The sequence below is a fragment of the Phocoena phocoena genome, chromosome X (genome assembly GCF_963924675.1).
Source record: "Phocoena phocoena chromosome X, mPhoPho1.1, whole genome shotgun sequence".
Classification (NCBI taxonomy): Eukaryota; Metazoa; Chordata; class Mammalia; order Artiodactyla; family Phocoenidae; genus Phocoena; species Phocoena phocoena.
This window is the reverse complement of record NC_089240.1, coordinates 56759493-56781165: the sequence shown is the minus strand read 5'-3', so window position 1 is coordinate 56781165 and position 21673 is coordinate 56759493. Positions and strand designations below refer to the sequence as shown.

At 40.1% G+C, this 21673-nt stretch overlaps 1 protein-coding gene across 2 annotated transcripts in view; it reads right to left on the bottom strand.

The window, feature by feature from the left end:
- The window catches only part of AR (androgen receptor), a 163002-nt gene that overhangs the window by 13774 nt on the left and 127555 nt on the right, over nt 1-21673 (bottom strand). The window contains exons 3-4 of one of the 2 annotated variants that reach the window (XM_065900897.1): nt 17102-17218; nt 13663-13724 (exon numbers count right to left, since the gene is read on the bottom strand). In XM_065900897.1, coding sequence (XP_065756969.1) covers nt 13663-13724; nt 17102-17218 — 179 coding nt within the window. Of the gene's footprint in view, nt 1-13662; nt 13725-17101; nt 17219-21673 lie in introns of those variants that run through there. The other variant, XM_065900896.1, reaches the window with a different exon arrangement.

Genomic DNA, 21673 nt, shown 5'->3' with positions numbered 1-21673 from the left:
CAAAGAGAGAAGCTGATTGCTCAATTTTAATGGATAAATACAACAAAACCTGTTGCTGATCTGTTTCTGGCTCCTGCAAAAAATGATACTTATCTGGAACTGACTCTCAGCTCTAATTAGAAAAATAAGTCTTGCAATGCAAACTCCAATCATAGTACAACTCAGTAAATCAATGAAAGAATGAATCACATGTTTGGATCAACAACCAGGGTAGAGGAGAAGAAAATAGAGGGTTTGGTGGTGCAAGAAAAGCCCAGAGAAGAACTCAGGGTAAAATAACAAGGAAGCCTGGAAAATCAACACAGAGTTCAAGATGACCTTGTCCAACAATCATTTCTGCAAGGTTTGGGCACAGTCAGTAATGAGATATGCACACTCACTGTCAACTCCCACCTCCCATCAAGGGCACAAGCTGGAGGTATGGGCAGGACTAAGCTCATCTTGTCCCAGAGCTACTGGCCTGGCCCCTAAAATTTTTTGTCATCTGGGGAACCCATTGCTGACATGGGCTCAAGTAGGCAGCTCCACAGACTGACAGTGACTTCTGGATCTGCTCCCCTGGTACAGGTTCTAGAGGTAGACATTCTCTTCCCCATCACTGGTACTTTCTGACCTTGGGCTCAGAAGTTGCCAGGCCATGTAGTCCCCCTTTCAGCCTGGGAGAAGACAGATATAATTAGCCTTATGCCTGAGGGAACTAAGAGATATAAGGTTAAATATTTTTTCTGAGCCTTCTGTATACTTCACTTCATAAACATATTATATCACTTAATTCCACAATGATCTTAGGAGGTGAGGAATATTTCCTATCTCTGTTTTGCAAGTGAGTAAACTGAGGTAACACAGCTATCAAGAAACAGAATCTAAAAATCTTAACTTAGTCTGACTATAAAGCCAATGCTCTTTCTACTATATCATACTGTATCCCCAAGGAGTCTGAAGCCCTAAACCCTACTTCTAGCCTAATAGAGTTGAGGAGTAGGGCTAGGGTTATATTTTCCCTGCCTTCCACCCTCACCCGTGACTCTAAACTTCAGTAACTAGCATCAACTCCAGAAAGGAAAAGGCAGAAGCTATGAGACTCCTCTAGTCATTTGCCCAAAGTAGAAATAAGTTTGGGGAACTACAGTGGCTTAGAGATTCATAGCATGATGAAATAGGAAGGGTCATTAGAACTCATCACATCCAGGGGGTTCACAGAATTAATATACCTTCATTGTCTACACAAATAATACAGTGTGTGTGTGTGTGTGTGTGTGTGTGTGTGTGTGTGTTTATAGGAGAATGGTGGGAACTCTGGTGAACTGAAGTGAATGCTTTACCACCTTCTTGCCCCTGCAATGCATGTGCACATAACACACACACATATACATACTCCTAGAAGGCATTCATATAATATTTTAAATTTTTCCTAAAACTCATCTGTATCCCAAAGTTGAATTCAGGCCTTAGCCATTATTTTGGGACTTCTGTTGTTAATTCAACATTTCAAGTCAAGGATGGAGAGCCTGAGGTCAGAGTGAGTGTGGTCACCTACTGGCAGAGCAGAGACTGGAACCAGGCTCTTATTCCTAATCCAGAGTTCCCTGTACCATACCAGCTCGTTTTCTGAGTAAGTAAGTCATTTCTACTCTATCTCAGTACCTGCCTCTGAATTCAAGATTTGCACTGTCCAACACAAGAGCCACTAGACGCATGTGGCTACTTAAATTTAAATTAATTAAAATTAAATAAAATTAAAAATATAATTCTTTAGTCTCACTAGCCACAGTTCAAGTGCACAAAAGACACATGTGGCTTATGGCTGCTACAATGGACAGTACAGTTACAGAGCATATCCTTCATTTCACAAAGTTCTATGGAATACTGTTGTGAATCTAGACTGTTCTCTGGGGCAGCTGTCCCATTTGTCATGCCCTACTCATGCTATTGATTAAAAAACAAATCCAAATGAATTTTATATAGAAGAATCCATGGGCTTTTCAAAAAGGTGGAACGACACAGAGGAATTGGTGCTGGTGCAATCAGCGAGGTATGCTCTGTCACCTTGACTCTCCCACCAATGACTCAGATCTCAGTGGGCTGATGACTTGTGGACCTAAGCAAACTCATTACAAGCAAGATCAATATGTGCAGAGACTTTGGGGAGAATCCATCAACCTAAAATAATTCCCCTTCTCTGCATAGTGCTAATGAAAACTTGGCTGGTATTTTCATATCTTCCTCCTCTAGACCTATATGGCATCTGCTTGAGAAAGAGAATCCGCATTCCCACTTGCCTCCACGACCTGGGTAACCTGCTGTCCCTGCGGCCACGGTGGCCCAAGCTGCACCAGGTGTTCTGGCCTCTCTGCCTGAAGAGGGTGACTGTACTGAACATAATTGAAATCAGATTCCATTCATTCTGCCGGGGGATCCTCTGTTCTCTCTGTGCAGCAGAGGCCAGCATGTTGCTAGACGACTTGGAATGCTGGACAATGAGGCTTGCTAGTCTCAGCTGTTACTCAATGCCCAAGGCCTTGTTTTCATCCATGAAGGCCGCCCCCACACCCCTCCTGTCTCCTGCACCTGAGCCCCAGAGTCATACCTAACTCTTTCATGTGAGGTACAGGCTTGTCAGGCCCCTGTGTTACCACAGAGACCCATTGGTTTGCTCAAATTGAGTGATGAAGCCAGGATAAAGGGGACAGTAAAGGTTGATAGTTCTAATGGTGTGTGAGTTGCTTTGCATCTCATCACTGTCTTTCAATCGTAGGTCAAAGCAGTGACAAGAAAGGGACATTGGCAAGGCACATCCTTGTCTGTACCTGATCTTTAGGGGAAGAGAGCCCTTGAAAACATGCCTGGATCCTGCTGCCTGGACCTTATAGGGAGCTGACTTTTCAGCATAGTGGCATTAGACCCCTATGAGGGCTGTCTCTACAGCAACAGAGAAAGATTTTTCCAATCAGGTTCAATGGTATATCCCTCAGGAGAAGTAGATGTGATTAATCTGTAGCTTCTATAGCCACTATGACCATTAGGCACTATTCCAGCCTCATTCTTTGCTACCTCAAGACAGAGGTTTTCTCATCCTTGGGCAGGGGAGAGGCAAGGTGCAGTAAAGTTTACAAAGTCTTAGAAAATTCAAGTTCCTCTCCCCAAGGTCAAGGATGTTTCTCTTTCTTGAATCTCACCATGGAGTTTGAAGGATAAAAGAATCATTTCCTGTGCTAGGTATACTTGATGGCCACCAATATTCCCAACCCTTGGTGTACACATACCTTCTTCCAGTTATTTAGTCGAGCACCAATATAGGTGCTCTTGTAAAAGGATTAGGTAGATGTAATTAAGGTCACAAGTCAGTTGAATTTTGAGGGTCGTTATCCTTGATGGGCCTGACCTAATCAGATAAGACTTAAAAGGGACTGGACTCTTTCTGGAAAGGTATTCATGGAATCAGGAGGATTCAATATAAGGAATATTCTCTGTTGCAGGCTTTGAAAGTGGAGGTGTACACATGGCAAGGAATGAGGGTGGTCTCTGGGAGCTAAAAGCAGCCTCTGACAGACAGCCAGAAAGGAAACAGAAACCTCAATCCTACGACTGCAAGGAACTGAATCCTGTGATAATCACATGAGCTTGGAAGAGGACTGTGAGCTCCAGATTAGAACAAAGCCCCTGACCAATAGTTTTATTTCATCCTTGTGAGACACTGAGCTGAGAATCCACTCATGTTGTGTCAGACTTCTGACTTACAGAACTGTGAGCTGATAAATGTGTACTAAATTTGACGTAATTTGTTATGCAGCAGTGGAAAACTAATACACTTTCCTTACAAAATTGGGGTATAGACAAGATAATAGGCTTTGGAATCAGAAGATCTTGGATTCAAACCCCAGCTCCATCAATTACTAGCTTAATAACTTTGAGCCAATTGCCTAGCTTCTCTGAGATTCTGTTTCCACCTTTATAAAATGGGGAAGCCGCTTCCTGCTTCCTAGGACACTTATGAGAACTAAATGAGAGAGAATGCCTGGCACATAGTGAACTCTCCAAAATGATTTTCTTCACTCTCCATCCATTCCTAAAGAGTAGAGAGTGACTGGATTACAGGAGACCAAACTCAGACATGGGGAAGAAGAGACAGCAGGATTAACAGAGAACCAGATATGGCAGAGAAGGGAAGGGAAGAGTGACACATTATGAGATGAAAAAAAGTAACTGAGTTTCTTCAGCATATAACTGCCTATAAAACTGAATTCAGGTCTTAAGTGTAATTCTAAATGCTAACTAAACACAAAGGTACATTTGGTGCAGAGCTTCAAATTCTTTGTGAAACCAGACTAGGCTGTACTTACGTGAATGTCTGAAATTATGTGTGTGTGTGCAGGTGCTTATATATTATAATGCTTAAATGTATGGGTCATGAATTTGAATATCTTCACTAGTCAGGCAGATACGCAAATGATCTAAAACAGCCTAGTGAACATAAATAGGGTGGGCTGGGGAACAGGAAAGTGATTGATGCCCTGCCTAGGGGCAGTCTAAGTCTGTTTGTGCTGGACAAACAATTCTGCAAGTCAATTTTGGCCTGTGGAAAACCAATTTGTGGCCTCTGGCTTAAATCATGCCAACCATCTTTTCATCCACTAGGATTAGAGTCAGGGGATCTCATTGTACAACTTTAGGTTTAGATATTCAGAGGAACACCGGATTAAGATCCAGGGGAGCTCACTGTATGATCTCCAGAACATCCTTTTCCTTCTTTTGCTCTTAGTTTCTTGATATATGTACAAAGGGTAGTAGTTAACAGCAAAAAGTCTGGAGTCAGACTGTCTCAGTGTTAAGCCTGGCTGTATTGCTCACTAGCTGTGTGACTCTGGGCAACACTTAGCCTCTCTGTACCTCAATTTCCTCATCTATAAATCGGTGATAACATTAGCACCTAACTAATAAGGTTGTTAAAGAGGAATATAGACACTGTGGTGGTGTCTGAGAGTAGAGGGAAGATTCTACACCACCAGTAGAACCCTCCAAGACTGTGGCATGGTGAAAAATTTCACTGTACTTAAGGAGGCAGAATGAAATGATGACATCAAAGTTCTAAAATGTTATTCACAAGAAAGGGCTTTTTATTATTGGTGGTGGTATTCACATTCTTATGGGATGTCTGACCTTGAACATATCCCTTGATTTATCCTACACCTCAGTTTTCTCATCTGACCTGACTACTGCATAGGACTATTATTTGGAGAAAGTGAGATGGTCTCAATGAAAGTACTCTGAATTCTGTAAAGGTGTATATCAATGGGCAGGCTATGACATTTTCCAAGAATGAATGTCTAGCTAGAAAACATTCTGAAAAACTGCTTAGGGTGGCAACCTATAAGTAATATTGTCTTCCATCTTGGTCAACTGGTCTCAAGTCAAAGATTGAGGGCCAAACTGACAGGTTCAAGAATCCTAAGATAATTATAAGATCTACCTCACAGAGTTGTAACTTTACCTAACAGAATACATGTAACGTGCTTAGCACACAGTAAATTCTGTACGTCAATACATGATGCCTCTCATTCTTTCTTGCTAGTTGCTAAACCCCACATTGCTCCACGTCATTCCCTTTATCTCAAGCAGCTGAATTTCTCTCTGAAAAAGCTAACTGATGAAACAGGGAGATCAGCTTGGTGCTTTGTGACCACCTAGAGGGGTAGGATAGGGAGGGTGGGAGGGAGACACAAGAGGGAGGGGACATGGGGATATATGTATACATAGAGATGATTCACTTTGTTATACAGCAGAAACTAACACAACATTGTAAAGCAACTATACTCCAATAAAGATGTTATAAAAGAAAAAAAAAAGAAACATACAGAGTTTCCCCAGGGATTTAAATCAATTAGGAGAGAGAATCAAAACAGAAGTTTCCCCAGACATCAATCTAGTACAGTGGTGGAGCCCCAAGGATTTTAAAGGGCCCTGAGAAGAGGCAAAGTAGGCCTGAGCATGTGGCTCCAATAAACCCTCCTTCTTTCAAAGTGGTGCTCTATTCCGTATCTTCATTTGGGACTCCGCATCAGATTTTGTTTGAAGAAAAGATTCCATTGCCAAGAAAATGTTTGAAAGCCCCAGATATTGTCTATTTCTTCCTTTCCCATTGAAACAAATCCCTATTATAAAGATGAGCAGACTGAAGGCCAAAGCTAAGTCTTGCTCAAGGTCACACAGCTAGATAGTAGCAAAGCAGGAACTAGAACCAGGTATCCTGACTTCTAGGGTAGTACTCTTTCAATTTTATCAGGTAGGGTAGCATGTTAGTGGGGAGAAGGGTCAGCTGGAAATGAGTGGGGAAGAATTAGGACAAGGATAAGAGACAGGGAACAGAGCCAGTTCTTGGCAGCCATGGAGTGAGAGATTAGTAGGGGTGCATCCAAGTATAAGTGTACACAAATAAGTGTAGGCCAAATTCTCTCAGGCAATAAGGTTTCTTGGTCCTTCCTCCCATGCCCCCATTCTCCTCACTGTCCCAATTCTGAGTCATAGGAATAGCCAGGGAAAAGAATATTGAATTTTATCTTTCAAGGTTTATGTTGGACTATTTAGTCTAATGGTTTTTAGTTCATGGAGGAGTAAACGTAATTAATAATAGAATGATATGCAATGCTGCATATGCTTGCCAAAGCACAGGACCTGGCAGAAACTATTTCCAAGTCTCCTCTCTCTGACTACTGAGCCAGAAGAAAGAGGTTCACTGTCCAGATGCCATCCTGGGTGAGGGGCACAAGGTCATTACCAAAAACCTGCTCATGTGAAATTGCAGAGCCTGGAAATGGTTTCGCATATGAGGCTTTTCTACTGGAAAAAGTAACTACGTGAATTTAGAGCATACATGCTTTTACAATTACATTTAAACTGACATTAAAAACAAATGTGAAACAGTCCAAGCCGAACAGGTCAGCATGACCTGGAAAGCAAACGAGAGAAAAAAAAAAAAAAAAAAAAAAAGAAAAGCGAAAAAGAAAAAAAGGCCCAATGTTAACAGCATTAGTCCTGTCAGTCTGTTGTAAATAAGAAAATACCATTGGTGTATTAACGGCTTTATTAAAGGAAAATTCACTAGCAGAAATATGCAACATTCAAACAAATAGAAAGCAGTTAAAAAATAAACCACATTAGCCTTTCAATTCACATTAGGGAACCTCTTGTTGGCCTGGAGATTAAAATTCTGCCCCAAGGAGGGGGAAACTCCCTTCCCTCCTTGAAGTCCTTCCTTGGCTTTTCTCCAGAGTGTTGCTGAGTCAGGGGAAGAAGAAAGAAGTGTGTGTGCGTGTGCGTGTGTGTGTGTGTGTGTGTGTGTGTGTGTGTGTGTGTGCGTGTAGATGGAGAGAGGAGAAGGAAGAGGGTGGAAAATGCAGGTCCCAGGCAAGGCTGGAAGAGTGTTTCTGACCCTCATACCTGTCTGCCCCTGGCCTCAAAGACTGCACATCCACCAGAAGGAAACTAATTTCGATATGGAGGCTCTGAGGCAGAGACAGAGCATAGCAAGGTATTACAAACTCTAAGGACCTCTCCTCTTACATCAATGCAAATTTTGAGGCTGGCTTGGGAGAAAAATAAGGCTTCATACTTGCTGGAGAAGCAAGTGTATGGTGTGAGTGAAAAGTGTGGGGCACTAAAGCTAGAAGAGGTAAAGTCTTATCTACTTTCCTCCATCATCTTAACTTTAATAGAAAACAAGAGAGTAGGCACTGGTTCTTGGATTTTGCCTTCCTCCTGCTTTATGAAAAGTTCAAGTGTGTGTGTGTTCCTAAAAGCAGAGTCACATTAACTTTGGGAATAGGGAGAAAAGAAATGTCTGACTGTAGTCTCCTGGTCTGTTTGAAGAGAGAGGCTGGCTGGCTTCTTGGGGGTGTTTCTCCAGGAAAAACAGAAATCTGGTCTTTGTTTACTGAATTTCTATGGATCAGCTACTACCTTCAGCTCAATGATGGAGCCTGAGGTTAAGATCTAGTTCCTTGGCAGTGGTCCAGCAAAATGGAGGTAAGAGGAAACTCATGAATTGCCTAATAACTAAGTGAAAATGCCACAGGAGCCTCAGATAGGCACAGTGGCTTCTTGTTCAAGGTAGCACTTTGAGTCCTATTAGCAAAGCTTCTTCCCAGCAGCAGCACACTGTGGAAAGCAAGTAACTGAGCCAGAGCTTCACTGCATCCACTTGAGTCAGTGCCTGATGCTATCATATACAATCAAAAACAATCAAAGGGCACTCTGTTAATGCCAAGTCATATTATAGAAAACAACAATCATGATGCTCATGACTACATGAATTGGTAACTCTATTATTTAGTCCTCACAATATCCCTGTGAGGTAGGGAAACACCATCAGTCCCACTGGGAGGAGTCATCAACTAAGAGAGTAGCCCCCAGTCCCAACATTAGAGTATCTGTTGAGGAGCAAAGGCTTAAGCCCCTAAGCTTGATTCCAGGTGTTTCCTGCTATCCACTAGAGCCCTCTAGAACCCTCAGTTTGAATGAGGCAGGTCAGCCTTTCTTCAGTGTCTGGTCATTTTGAGATGCTTGCAGTATCCAACCTGGATTTTTTCTAATATGAAACAGCGACACTGGTGAACATAGCAACTTAACGACGGGCTAGCACCTAGCAGGCCCCATAATCAGATACTTGAGTCAGATTCTCTGACATAGGAGGCAGCATGCAAAGTTGGGGAGAATGAGTGACTGCCATTTTGGACTGGGGGTTTCCTTGTCTCCCTACCTACCCATAATACAGAAGTGAGACTGGGAAATTCTTTACTTGGAGTTTTGCGGGTTTTTTCCCCTTTCTTTTCTGCTTTATTGACGAATATACTAAAGAGCTTATATATGTGTTTGTTATGTGCCTCTTGCTATGTAGCGGGCACGAATTAAGTGGTGGTAGTGGTTGGGCAGAGAGGATGTGGAGGAAGGGAAGGGAGGTGAAATTTAAAGGTCTCATTATAGCCACTCAGAGGTCAACAAAGACTCCTTATACAGTTTTCTGAATTTCTTGCAGCTGCCAAACAATCCCATAATATTACAAACATTATTACTCAGCTTGGAAATGGGAATGCTTCGAAATTAATGTCTGTGTGCCTAACAGCTCACTAATCAAAGCTTCCATGCCTCATTTTCCACCCTGGTGAGAGTCCTCATTCTCTTCCAGTTTCACTGTGGCCAGCATGATACACCACACTGTGGAGGCCCAGGCTGGTGACCTTCTGTCTTGGTCAAGATCCAGATTTTCTTTTTAGTTCCAAATGTCAGTCCAAGTTTTCTGCAGGTGATTTCTTCAGGATTGGTGCTTACATTGTTTTAAGTGCTGACTGTTAGAAGTCTGAAATGTCCATCAACAATCAATTTTCACTTCAGCCACAGAACCACTGGTCCAATGGGGTATTAAACAGGAGAAAGAAATACATTTCTATGCCTGGGTTAAGAGATCTAAAAAGTGTAGCAAGAATTAAATGGACTGAAGAGAATGGAACTTGATTCCAAAAGAGATGATCTAAAGTAGTGATGCCATTTGCAGTTTACTTCCTAGATATATGTTGCCATGGAAATATTATCAATAATAGATAATTTGAAGGCTCTACTGGTTTCTGGGTGGTTGTGTATTTCCCCCTTAGTTCTACTTCATACAAACATGATCCCAAAGGATGTACAAAAGTCTCTAAAAAAGCATCTTTCTCAGGTAAATTGTCTATGTATAAGTTCAGGACAATAGGAAAATATTCTAAACACTTTTGTTGATCCAATTCTCCAATTTGTAACTACAAGTGGCACTCTTCTTAAATCAAAAGTAAAATGTTTTCATACAAACCATTATGCTATCAGTTCATATGAAACTTTTTTTCTGAATTTTTATATTTGGAAAATACTTGCCTTTGTATATATGACCTATTGTGGGCTGTGTACTCTTAGCTTTCTGCATACTACTTTCAAAAAACATTGCCTGTGACATCATTTTACTCTCTCAAAAGCACCTCAGGGAATCTGGAGCACTCACAGCAAAAGTAAACAACAATAAAATCTTTCTGCTGCTATTACACTTTAAAAACTCAAGGATTTTAAGTGGAAATTTTATAAGTTAGATACTTATTCAAGAACCAGATATGTGGTATCATCAATTTTGATGATCAGAGAAAATTATTTACCTCTACCATAGTTCTCTAAAAACAAATATTCAGAGACAGACTACAGCATATATGTGCTGTACCAAATAATTTGGTTTGGAGGAAATAAGAGATACGGTCTCTCATCTCTCCATATACAAGTTCACTTGAGAACTACAGTTAGAGAGAAGTATACCTTTTTCTCTCCAATGTCACCAAATATATATGCAACCAATTGGAGGATGGCAATATTGACCCTGGAGGACAGATTGCAATGGTTAATTTAGGGGAAATTCAGAGACCAGAGAACCAAGGAACCAGTACCATAATCCACACTCCTATAGCAGAAAGAATAGGCTCCATTAGTGACTGGGAGCGCACAGACCAATTTTCATCCAAAAAGGGAGATACAGTGATATTTATTGTGTGCCTACTATGTACCAGTTTCTTTACAAATTTACCACCATTCTGTAAGGAAAATTTTATTATTCCCATAGTGTAGTTGGAAAACTGAGTCAGGGAAACTGAGGCTCAGAGCCATCTAATGATTTATCCAAGGTCATCAAGATACTAAGTGCCAGAGCCAGGACTAGAAACAAGGCCTGTATGTATCCTAGTCCACCATGCTATTTCCACTATACACAGGACCTCTTAAAACACAAAACCAAAAGAAAAAAAAAAAAGCAAAACAAAACCAGAAACTGTAAGTGCTGAGCCACATGTTGTACAGGTTGGTGTCAAAATTTATGGGGCAGTTCTGCTCCTCTGTGCATGCCTCAGTTATGCTGATCTGTAGGAGCACTCAAGTATCTAAGAAATTTGTGTGGGGAGTAGCACTTCTTAGAATTGAGACTTACTGCTTACATCTCCAACCTAGAGACTTTTTGGACTCTAATCTACAGAGTCCAAGTAGAAGGGAGGAAATTCCATTAACTGAGTTCCACATTGTTGATTCTTTATGATACTCTACTGCTTGCTGAACAGGGTTTAGAGGGGATTCAATCATTGGGTGGGCAGTGGGACACAAATTCTTAAAATCTGTGATTTCTAGGCCTCCTACATGAGCAATGAGTGTATGTGGTAGCACCATGATGAGGTTCTGGGTGGATGTTGGAATGCTAGTCAGAGAGTACACAAAAGGACTGTTAAACTTTACGGTAGAATGTCTAGATAGCCAAAATATTTAGTGATCACTTTGCATGATGCTAGAAGTCATTATATTTCTCAGAAATTATGTATCTAGCATGCTCCTTGGGTCAGGAATATGTACCTGTGGCTATTAGATAACTTGGGCCTGAATTATATCCTATCCTTTGTGTATGACAATAATACTACAGACCCAACATGGTTTACTTTAGTGGTTTTAGTAGCCTCTGGTGCATACAGTTGAGATGTGGTGAAGATGGTCTGCTCTTCGTCATGAAGTCATTCTTAATTGATTCTCCTTGTGAGCAATATACATGTAGGTATACACATCTATAAAATGGATGACCTGGGCTTGGGGTATTGCCTACTTATAGGATAGAGTATTTATCTATAACCAAGTTTTCCAAAGTACATTCCAGAAAACAGTGGTTTTATAGGATATTAACAGGTACTATGTGAAAACAGGTTTCTGTGCTTGAGTTAAATTTGGGAATACTGAATTACCAAGCTCCTCAGGTTACTTTATTGCAATACTTGACAAGGTCTGTGATATGCTAACATGCACTGTAAATCTTCCTGATCAAGACCATAATATGCAAGTTTTCCTAACTTATTTAACCATAAAAATAATTTTTCATGTATCATGTCACAGAACTATTTTTCTCAGAACCCATACTGAGAAGCACTGGCCTAGATCAAGGCAGCAGACTTGTATAAGGGAAGGACTTATGCACATGGTCAGTACTTACAGGTATCAATCCAAGCAGAGGCAACTAACCCCAGGAACCAAGGCTATAATCCTAGGTGTTTAATGAAATCGATGCTAGAAATTTCTTTCTCTCTCTCTACCTAGCATACTATCTCTTTTTATAAAATTTAAGCCCTCATCTATACAGCATTGATGTCATCGCTAATTCTCTTAAAAAAACAACCATGCAAATAAACAAAATGGTATGTGAACATGTCTATTCCATGTCATAGCTCTTCAACTGCCTGAAGTTCAAACCTTTTAGCATAATAACCAAGTACATTTTCAGTGTGGTTTCAGCTTGCCTTCCCCCTTTCTCCAGATCTGGCCATATTAAACTACTTGTGCTATTCCTTAAAACCTCAATGAATTTTTTAAATGTCTTTCTGCCTTTATTCAAACTGTGCCCTTTGCCTTGAGTGTCCTTTCCCTCTACCTCACTAAACTTCTTCCCAGCTTCTTCATTTCCTATTTAGCCTTTAAAGTTAAGGTGTATTAGTTATCATGGTCTGTCTCCCCTTGTTTAACTTTCTGAAGGCAGGAATTGTATCTCATTCACCTATGTTCCCCCAAAATGCCTACCACAGAAGCTGGCACATAGTTGGCACTCAATTAATATGTGTTAAAGGGGTAAATATATGAGTGAATGGATGGAAAGATGAAAGGGCTAGCTAGTTGGCTGGTAGGAAAGATGAATGGATAGTTTGATGGATGAATAAATGTTGTGAAACTTTTCCGCTGAAGAACAAAGCCATGAAATGGTATTTCAGCATTGGAATCACTCTCTTGCATCCAGGGCATGTGATCCAGAAGTAACAATGGTGGGCTGCTCGTGAGCATGGGGAAAGATGAAAGAGCTGACATCAAGGCTCTCTTCAACACTGGAAATGAGAAGGATGTTCATAGTGTCCATGGCAACATCAGACCAGGCCATCCTCTCAACTAGAGAATCATGGAGGTTGTTAAAACCTACAGATCTGTTAACAGTTTTGAGTCTCAGATGTGGAGTTCAGCCTCCTAGTAAGAACGAGACTTCTCAAATATGCTAGAGTAACCTCTGAAGAAAATGCTGCACATCTCAGATTCTCACATGCTCTGGGGCTCCATGTTTCTTCTCCTCTTCTGGGGTTTGGCTGTTACCTGAAATTCCTAAAAGGCTTACCATTTTCCATGTTTCAGGAGAGGAGGGAGTAGGCAGGGGACAAAGCCATTTATTAAAGGTTGAGAACTCAAAAGTTGCATAGCACAGAAAGAAATAATGTTTAGGGAGGAATAGGAGAGAAAATGAGAAGGAAGGAAGGGTCAGGGAAGAATATGGCGGGTAAAGGTAATTCTTTCTTTCTTATTCCATCTTAGAAACTGGGAGTATATCCTTGAGAAGTGCAAAGAAAAGTAAGAAATGGCTGTATATTTATTCTAATTATGAACTGTGAAAAAGCAGCAGTTAATTCATCAGGGAGAAGGTGCTTCTTTGGACATTTATATTTTTAAAAATTTTCTTAAACAAAAAGTAGGCAAGGAGGTTAGATTATTGAAGCAATTAGCAACATGTGGTTTTTCAAAAGCAGCCAGAAATGAACCATGTTCAAAGAAAGGCCTATCCTTGTTGTAGATGGGCAGTTGAGAGCCTGAAGGTAGGCTTTAAGGAAACCACTCTGAGAATCCAACCACCTCCAGGATCCTTTCAGAAACACCAAGAGCTGCTAAGATAACAAGAATCAACAGGTAGATAGGCCTAGAAGCAAAAAGGAAAAGGGTATGTGTTTTAAGTATCTCTGAGCTGAGGAGATTCCATCACCAAACATAGAGGGAACACTAAAGAGAAAGCCAAATTAGAGACCTTGAGGCATCAAGACCAAGCAGCCATCAGCTGCAGAGTGCCAGCTTTTCTAAGATATAAAGACAGTCCTTCTGCCCTCTACTCCATCAATAACCTATCCATACAGTCTAGACACATGATATATCTTATTTAGGTGTGACTTGAGGTAGCTAAAATTACTATGCAAGTCAATGCACTCAAGTCTAGACTAATCTATACCTCTGGAACAGTGAATAGACAATCCAAAAAAGGGCTGATACATCTACAATCCTTTCTCTGTGACTTTAGACATAGAATCACAAAATGGTAGTGCCTAAAAGGTCCTTGGTGAAGCCCACTACCTCGTTTTTATGATGAGAAAAATGAGCCTCAGATGGGAAAAGGGATTTGACCAAAGCTACATTCTTAGTTGCCGTTTTGGAAGATATTATACAATTTTAAATTGAGTGATGGGAAAAATAAAACAAAATTATCCAAAATCTCCTTCAAGGTGATCAAAATGTTGATGCTAAACCCACATCTTGTGAAAAAGGATGTCTATTACCAATGTATTCAGAAGGATCACTGTATTGATGCTTGCTTTCTTTTTTCCATTGTTTGAGTAAAGGTATAGTATACACTGAATTTGCAAGTTAACAATAAACTGGGAAGGGTTTGCAGCAGGGAAGCAAGGAATGTGAAGATAAGTTTAGCAAAATGGAAAGGTTTGTTTATTAAACAATGGTGTCTAAGAGGGTAAACATTTGGGTTTTTACTGACTTGGTACTTGAACATAATATATGATTCCCTTAATTACTAGAATCGGCTTCCAAGTAGGATCTTGATGGTACTTTTGTTTTGAGATGATTTCTGGTGATGGTCTGCCTGTTAGAGCTATTACATATTATAGGGCATGCTAAGTAACTCAGGATTAAAGCCAACTGGGAAGTGCTGTGTAGAGCCTTACCAGCTAAATTACCAGTGACCTTACCATTATAATAAGTCCTCACATTTGTCTAGCACTTTGTCATTTACCAAGCATGTTCACATTCATCATGTCATCTGACCCTATCATAGCTCTGTAAGAATGGTATGTCTATATCACAGATGAAGAAATTGAAGCTTAGAAGGGGCACAGTGAATAATGGAGCTGGGCCTTTAACCTAGGTCTGCCTGACTCCAAAGGCAAGATCATTTACAAGACATCAAGAATCCTTGTAGTTTTTGGACATTTCTGGAAGTTTGCCTGCCTGAGCTCTATTGCCTAGCATGGTACCTTGTACATAGCAGACACTCAGTAAATGTAAAAAGGGAACTGAAACCAAAGCCAGCCACAGCACTTCTCAGCTTCTTTTCATTGTATTGACCAAGCCCATTCAAATTTGAACACTTTAGTAAATCAATCTGAAAACTTACTTTACCACTCTCTTCAAGAAATTAATTTACAGATTTATGTTGGACTGCTATATGGAATAGTGAAATTGTTATACACAAACTTCTTTTCAAAAGAGATTCACTGTAATTATGTCACAGTCTGCTTTATAACAGAGGATATTAGCTGATACATGAAACTAATTTCACGATTTGGGCCCAAATGTTATGAGGACTTTTGTTACCATTAAACTTTACCTGTGTCAAAGCGGCTTGCAATTCATATCAGCAGATGGAAAACTAAGCAAAAGTTTTCCATACCTGGGAGCCCCCATATCTTATACATAATTCACAGAGGGCTAAATAATTGGGAGTCCAAAGTATCAGAACCCTCACCATGGGGTGACCCCCCACCATGAATGTTGTGACAACATTCATATGGAGAACACTTCATCTTGTCAACCCCTTTGTCAACTTTCCTGGCTATCTTTCTGCCCTCTCCCTCCACACCCAATCCTGTTTCTTCCTCCCCACTGTAGACCACAATTATAGGATTTTTCTGTAGTAAGCCAAGCAAAGAAGAACAAAGTTGACTTTTCTTATATTATTTGAATCTCATTTGATGCGGTTGCCTGGAAAACCACTCACAGAGGATCTGGCTGCAATGTCTAGGAGTACTAGACACTACTTGAGAGGCTGTCTCAAGCTGAATCTGCGTCAATTCATTTTTAGTACTTTGGTCTGTTTAAAGACTATCACTAGCCTGTGAGGAGGGGAGGACACAGTTACCCACATGAAGACCCACACATGGTTAGAAAACAACCATGTTGGTTTCTGTAAATATGCACATAAGCAGACAAGGTATTAAGCACCTTGCAGAAAGCCAATGATAAACAAGTACTCTAAATCAGCCTTGAGAAGGGGAGGGGAGAGGGCAGAATTATAGACACGTGGGTTTTCCAGGCTGATAATAAGTAATCAGATATGAGGCTACAGTTTCAGGTGTTCAGAAACAGGTTTGCCTTTCTTCAAATTTCCAAATCAAAGTAGACTAATAAGCTAGCTTTTCTCATGAAAAGTGCATGTTTTTGGAAGCAGCAGGCAGTAGAGAGGACCCTGGCACTGAGTAGATATAAACATGAAGAAATGAGGATTTTGAAGGGGGAAAATGTAAGTGTCAGCCAAACCTTTCTGTAATAGTGACAACAATTATGGTAGACATAGAATAAAGGACAGAGAGCATTACGATGGGGGATTACCCTTGAAAGAGCTGTATCTTCGTTCTGTCAAGTTACTCTGCTACTAAAAAAAAAATGCTTTTGGAAATGGTCAATAGATTTGCAAACAAAATGAAATGATTAAAAGGCCTGCTCATCCCTGGGAGATGTGGGATAGGAAATTGGCTCTGCTTGGCAGCCTAGTCATAGGCTCCAAAGAAAAGCAGCTTCTCATTCCAGGTGGCCAACTCCACAACACAGGCAGCAGCTAACTGAGGGATATTCCTGGGTTTTCAGGGCCAGCCTGTGCCTGGGTCATCCTGCACCTGTGACTGTTCTGGATTCCTTAGTTCTCTCATCCTAGCCACCATTTAACAACAGAAGGTCAGTACCATTATGTCCCCTGGGGAACCCTTCATAGTCAAGTCCACACTCACTCACCCTCTGATGGGTCCTGATCCCTGCTTCATACCTCCTGCTCCTATGCTGAGCCCCACAGTGCGGTGTGGCATGGTTAAAGATAAAGAAAAGCACCAGCTGGCTGATGGCCACATAGGATATGAAGGGGTCAGCCTGTATCTAGAGCATGGCTGGCCTCCATGGAAGCATCAAAGAGGAAAATCTGGTTTAAAGAGAGAATAAGAGAATGAGGGAGGGAAAGGAAGAAGCAGAAAAAGGAAGAAAAATATTGTACCTCCCAGAGTCATCCCTGCTTCATAGCATTTCCGGAGGCGACAAGATGGACAATTTTTCCTTCGGAATTTATCGATGGTGCAATCATTTCTGCTGGCACACAGGTACTTCTGTTTTCCTGGGAGAACAAATATAAGGGTAGACAGTCCTGTTAATGTGTTGCCAGAGTCTCTTTGGAAAGTATTTCTAGGCAGAAAAGTTGTGACGATATACCCTGCCCAATGAGAGAAGTGGATAGAAAATGGTCCCATACAATTTGATCACAAAGACTCTAACTATTAAACCAGGATGGCTTAATTCAATGCTATATTGTTTGGTTTTCATAGGTGTTTTTCAAAGGGATGAACAATTCAGGTCCTGCTGATACTCCTTTATTAGGATTACATACTGGCTTTTTAAATAAGATGCTCTTTACTAAAAGTCAATAATGTCCATGAGAAAATATGGTGGAAATTGTCACTCCTTTAGGATGGCATAGCAGAGACTTGGGCTCAGGCAATATTCCCTTCTCCTGACTTCTGTAATCATCATAGGATCATACTTGAGCTAATAACATCCTTATTTTTCATAATACAATTAAGCCTTCTATAAAAGAGAACTCCATGTGATTTTTAATTGTTTTTAAAATATTAGTGATCATACCCTCACTCCTTCAGGTTGTAAAAATCAAACAGATAAAGCCCACTCTTTGCAAAGTGAACACAGCAAATGAAAGGAAGTCCTCTGAAGATAGCAGAAGAAAAACAATCACTGTCATGCACATGTGAAGTTGTGAGAGATACACAGAAATATACAAACACACCACACACATTCTCAGACTCAGAAATCCCTAGGATTATAGCTGTTCAAAGAAAAACATGGAGGTCCACTCAGAAACACATATTTCACTCAATACTTTGTCTCCTTGCTCCTCGCACAGGCCTGGCACACAGTAGGCCTTCAATAAACACTGACTGAATGAATACTCGAGTGGAACAGAGAGATCCAGAGGCACATAAGGTCACCAGCAGAAATAGACAGCGGTACATACCCTGATGCTCTGAAACATGCAGAACTTACACTTGTGGCCCTGCCTCCCAGCCTGAGCCTGTGCATCCCTTCATCACACCCCTTTCTTTCTCCAAGTCCTTGGTATTTTTTCTCTCATTTACTTCTGTGCTTTACTTTATGGGATAGACCGAGATTTTAAGGAGGCTTCTTTTGGCAGAGTAAGAATGTTTGTGGTAGAGAAAAGGAATAAAAAATGAAGCACAATTGCTATTTGATATCGGGGGAAAAGCCCACAAATCTAGCTATAGCTCAGCTTTCTTCTCTCTTCACTCAGTCTATAATTTACATTACAGTCACATCTATTGTAGTAGGTTATTTTTTGTAGGAGATTCATTGTAACCAGGTTAGCAAAATTTTCTTTTCCTTCCTCTCCCCTTTTCTTTTTCCTTCCCTCCCTCCCTCCCTCTTTCTCTTCCCTTTGTCAAAGGACTCTGAAATGCTGGGCTTGAAGGAACTATTAAAAATCACCCCAGGACAACACTTTCATTCCAAGGATGAGTTCTGGGGAGGTGACTTGCCCGAAGAACACTGAATTGGAGGCACCTTAAGGAAGAAAAACTACCATTTAATAGGCACTTACTATGAACAAGGCCTGTGTGAGGGGGTTTACATATGCTATTTAAATAAATCGCCTTGGCAATGCTTTGAGGTAGGTACTGTCATCACTTTCACTCAACAATGAAAAAACTAAGGCCTCTAGGCCAATACCCTTTCTACCATACTGCAGGATTTTACTTGTATAAATAGAACACATAATTTGCTAACAGCTTCTTTCTGCTGCAAACTGAGGACTGTAATATGTACGCAGAATGGATGGTGCTTTGATGATTGCCATATAGCCTTTGGGTGTCAACTCCTAGAAGGCAGGCCCTGTACCAAATTCCAGTGGGTTCATTTCCAGTGCTGTGGGTATTCTAGACCTGGGACACCCCCACAGTATCAGTGCTGCTGCAAACCTCAAGACTACAGGCAGACCTCAGACATATTGTGGGTGTGGTTCCAGACTACTGCAATAAAGTGAATATGCCAGTAAAGGGAGTCACATGAATTTTTGGTTTCCTAGTGCATATAAAGGTTACATTTACACTCTACTATATAATACCTATTTATTTATGTATTATAAATAACATATAATAACATAAAGTAATAATAAATTAAAACCTAATATAAAGCATAATAAAATAAAATTCCATCCCATTTGATTAGCTTACAAAAGCTTGTACAAATTAAGTATAACAGGGATTACTATATACCGCATTATACAGCTGAAGAAAATGATGCTCATTAAAATGAAATTGACCTGCATGGCACCACACAGTTTATTTGTTCCATATCATAGTCCGTAAGGCTATGAATCTTACATATTGGAAAGAATTTTAAACACTGGTCACACCACCCCTACTTCTCCATAAAAAGCTTGAATCCCCTCTATATCATCCCTGCCCCATCTTTTCTTGAATTGCAGCCCACTTCATTTCTGGACTCTGTTATGAAGCTCTTACTTCCAGGAAACTCAGTGTCTGTCTCCTTGTAGCTTTGACCTATTGGTAATAATACATAATAATTATATATTATTAAAAATAGATAATCTTTGATCTGTAAAGGACTTTAAAAGCCTTCTAATAAAATGTCCCAAAGTACTGCTTGACTCTTCAGTTATGAAAATGGCCTCAAGGTATTGAAATGACATGCCCCAAATCGCAGGAAATTGGTAGAGCCAGCACAAGATCTAGTAAATGCATCCGAAGGAGACATGTTGTGGGTGGATGTAGTCTCAAGACTGAGCACTCTGAGGATGTTAAGTATCTTTGTTTATTGTCTAGTAAGTGTATGGCCTTCTCAGTTGACAAAAGAACTGTGTAAATGGGATCTGGGCCTGCTCCAAGATGGTCCTAGAAGGTCCTCTGTTCCCATGCTGTAGCCAAGGTGACTGAATAATTAACATAGAGAACACAAACTACAATCCATCTTCTTCTCCTCCTCAGATTCTACAAACATTACACCTGGCTCTTTGACACTGTTGACCTCCAACAGCAAAATTTTATCAACAACCTATAATCAGTCTCACAAAAAATGTCATTGTGAAAACTCTGGCAAAACATGAAAACCCCTCTCACATGCTGAAGGAGGTAAGTCCAAACTCTAGAACTACAAACAGATCGCACATTTAAGTACTTGATAACTCTCTTATTAGAACAGCTCAAACCCTTTATCCCTGTGAATGGTCACATAATGAACTGATATGAGGCCCTCTGCATGCCAGCTGGCTCTGAAATTCTTGACTGCCTGATAGTGTTCTGCATTTTTCTTCATGGGTCTTATTCTTCCATCATAAACCTTAAGTCTGATTCAAAGCTCCAGCAGAAACAAAGGTCACAGGACAGGCTTCAGATATTTTCTCCAGAGACTCCCCATTTCTATTGTTTTCTGTCAGCCCCTTTGGTGCTGCCATGCAGTATGAGCTGAGGTCAACGTCTGATTAGGTTTTTTTCAATTTGTTCATTGTGAAAAATCTTATTTGGAGCTGAGGAGGTAAAGTAGGGGAGTTACCCACCATCTGTGGCAACACATCATGCAAATGAGAAGAGGGTCAAGTCATCATCTTTATTATGAACCTATAGAGAAGACTGAAGAAGTAGGACTTCTCATGCTTCATAAATAGAGTGTTAGTGTAGGGCCTATATAAACAAAACTAAAAACAAAACAAAACAAAACACCTTTATCGAGGTATGTAAAAGAAGACTGGAATTAAATGGAAAGATGTACAGTGTTCCTGGATGGGAAGATGCAATACTGCAAGGATGCCAGTGTTTTCCCCATTCAAATCTATAAATTTAAGCCAATCCAAACAAAATTTTGGCAACATTATCCCAAAGTTTATCTAAAGGAATAAAATGTGTGATATTGCCAAGATATTTTTGAAAAAGAAGAGTAATAAGACTTTTCCTACTAGACATTTAAAGTATTATAATGCCATAATAATTACAACAGTTTGATATTGACTCAGCATAGACCTATCAGTGCAAGAGACCAGAAAAGCCAAAAACAGACTCTGCACATGTAATATGTCATTCCAAATCAGTAAAGAAAGGATGATTTATTCATTAAATGGTGTCAGAACAACTCGTTATTCATTTGGAAAAGATAATAAAGTTAAATTACTAGTTGAAACCAAAACAAATTCCAGATGGATTAAATATGTCAATAAAAAAAACAAAAAGGAATTATTGAAATATTGTTAGATATTGAAATATTGTAGGTGAACATTTTTTAATTTTTGAAGGTCCAAAAGGGATTTTTAAAACATGACAATAAAGAATACATAAGCAAAAATTCTGACAGACATGACTAGAAAAAAATTTAAACTTTCTTATGTGAAACAAACATAATAATACAATTTAAAGACAATCATGAACTAAAAAATACATATCAGTATCAAGTATGTAAAAGCAGTGGTCAATTTCCTTGACATATAACGATGAACAATACAACAGAAAGATGGGCAACAGACATGAACAGGCAA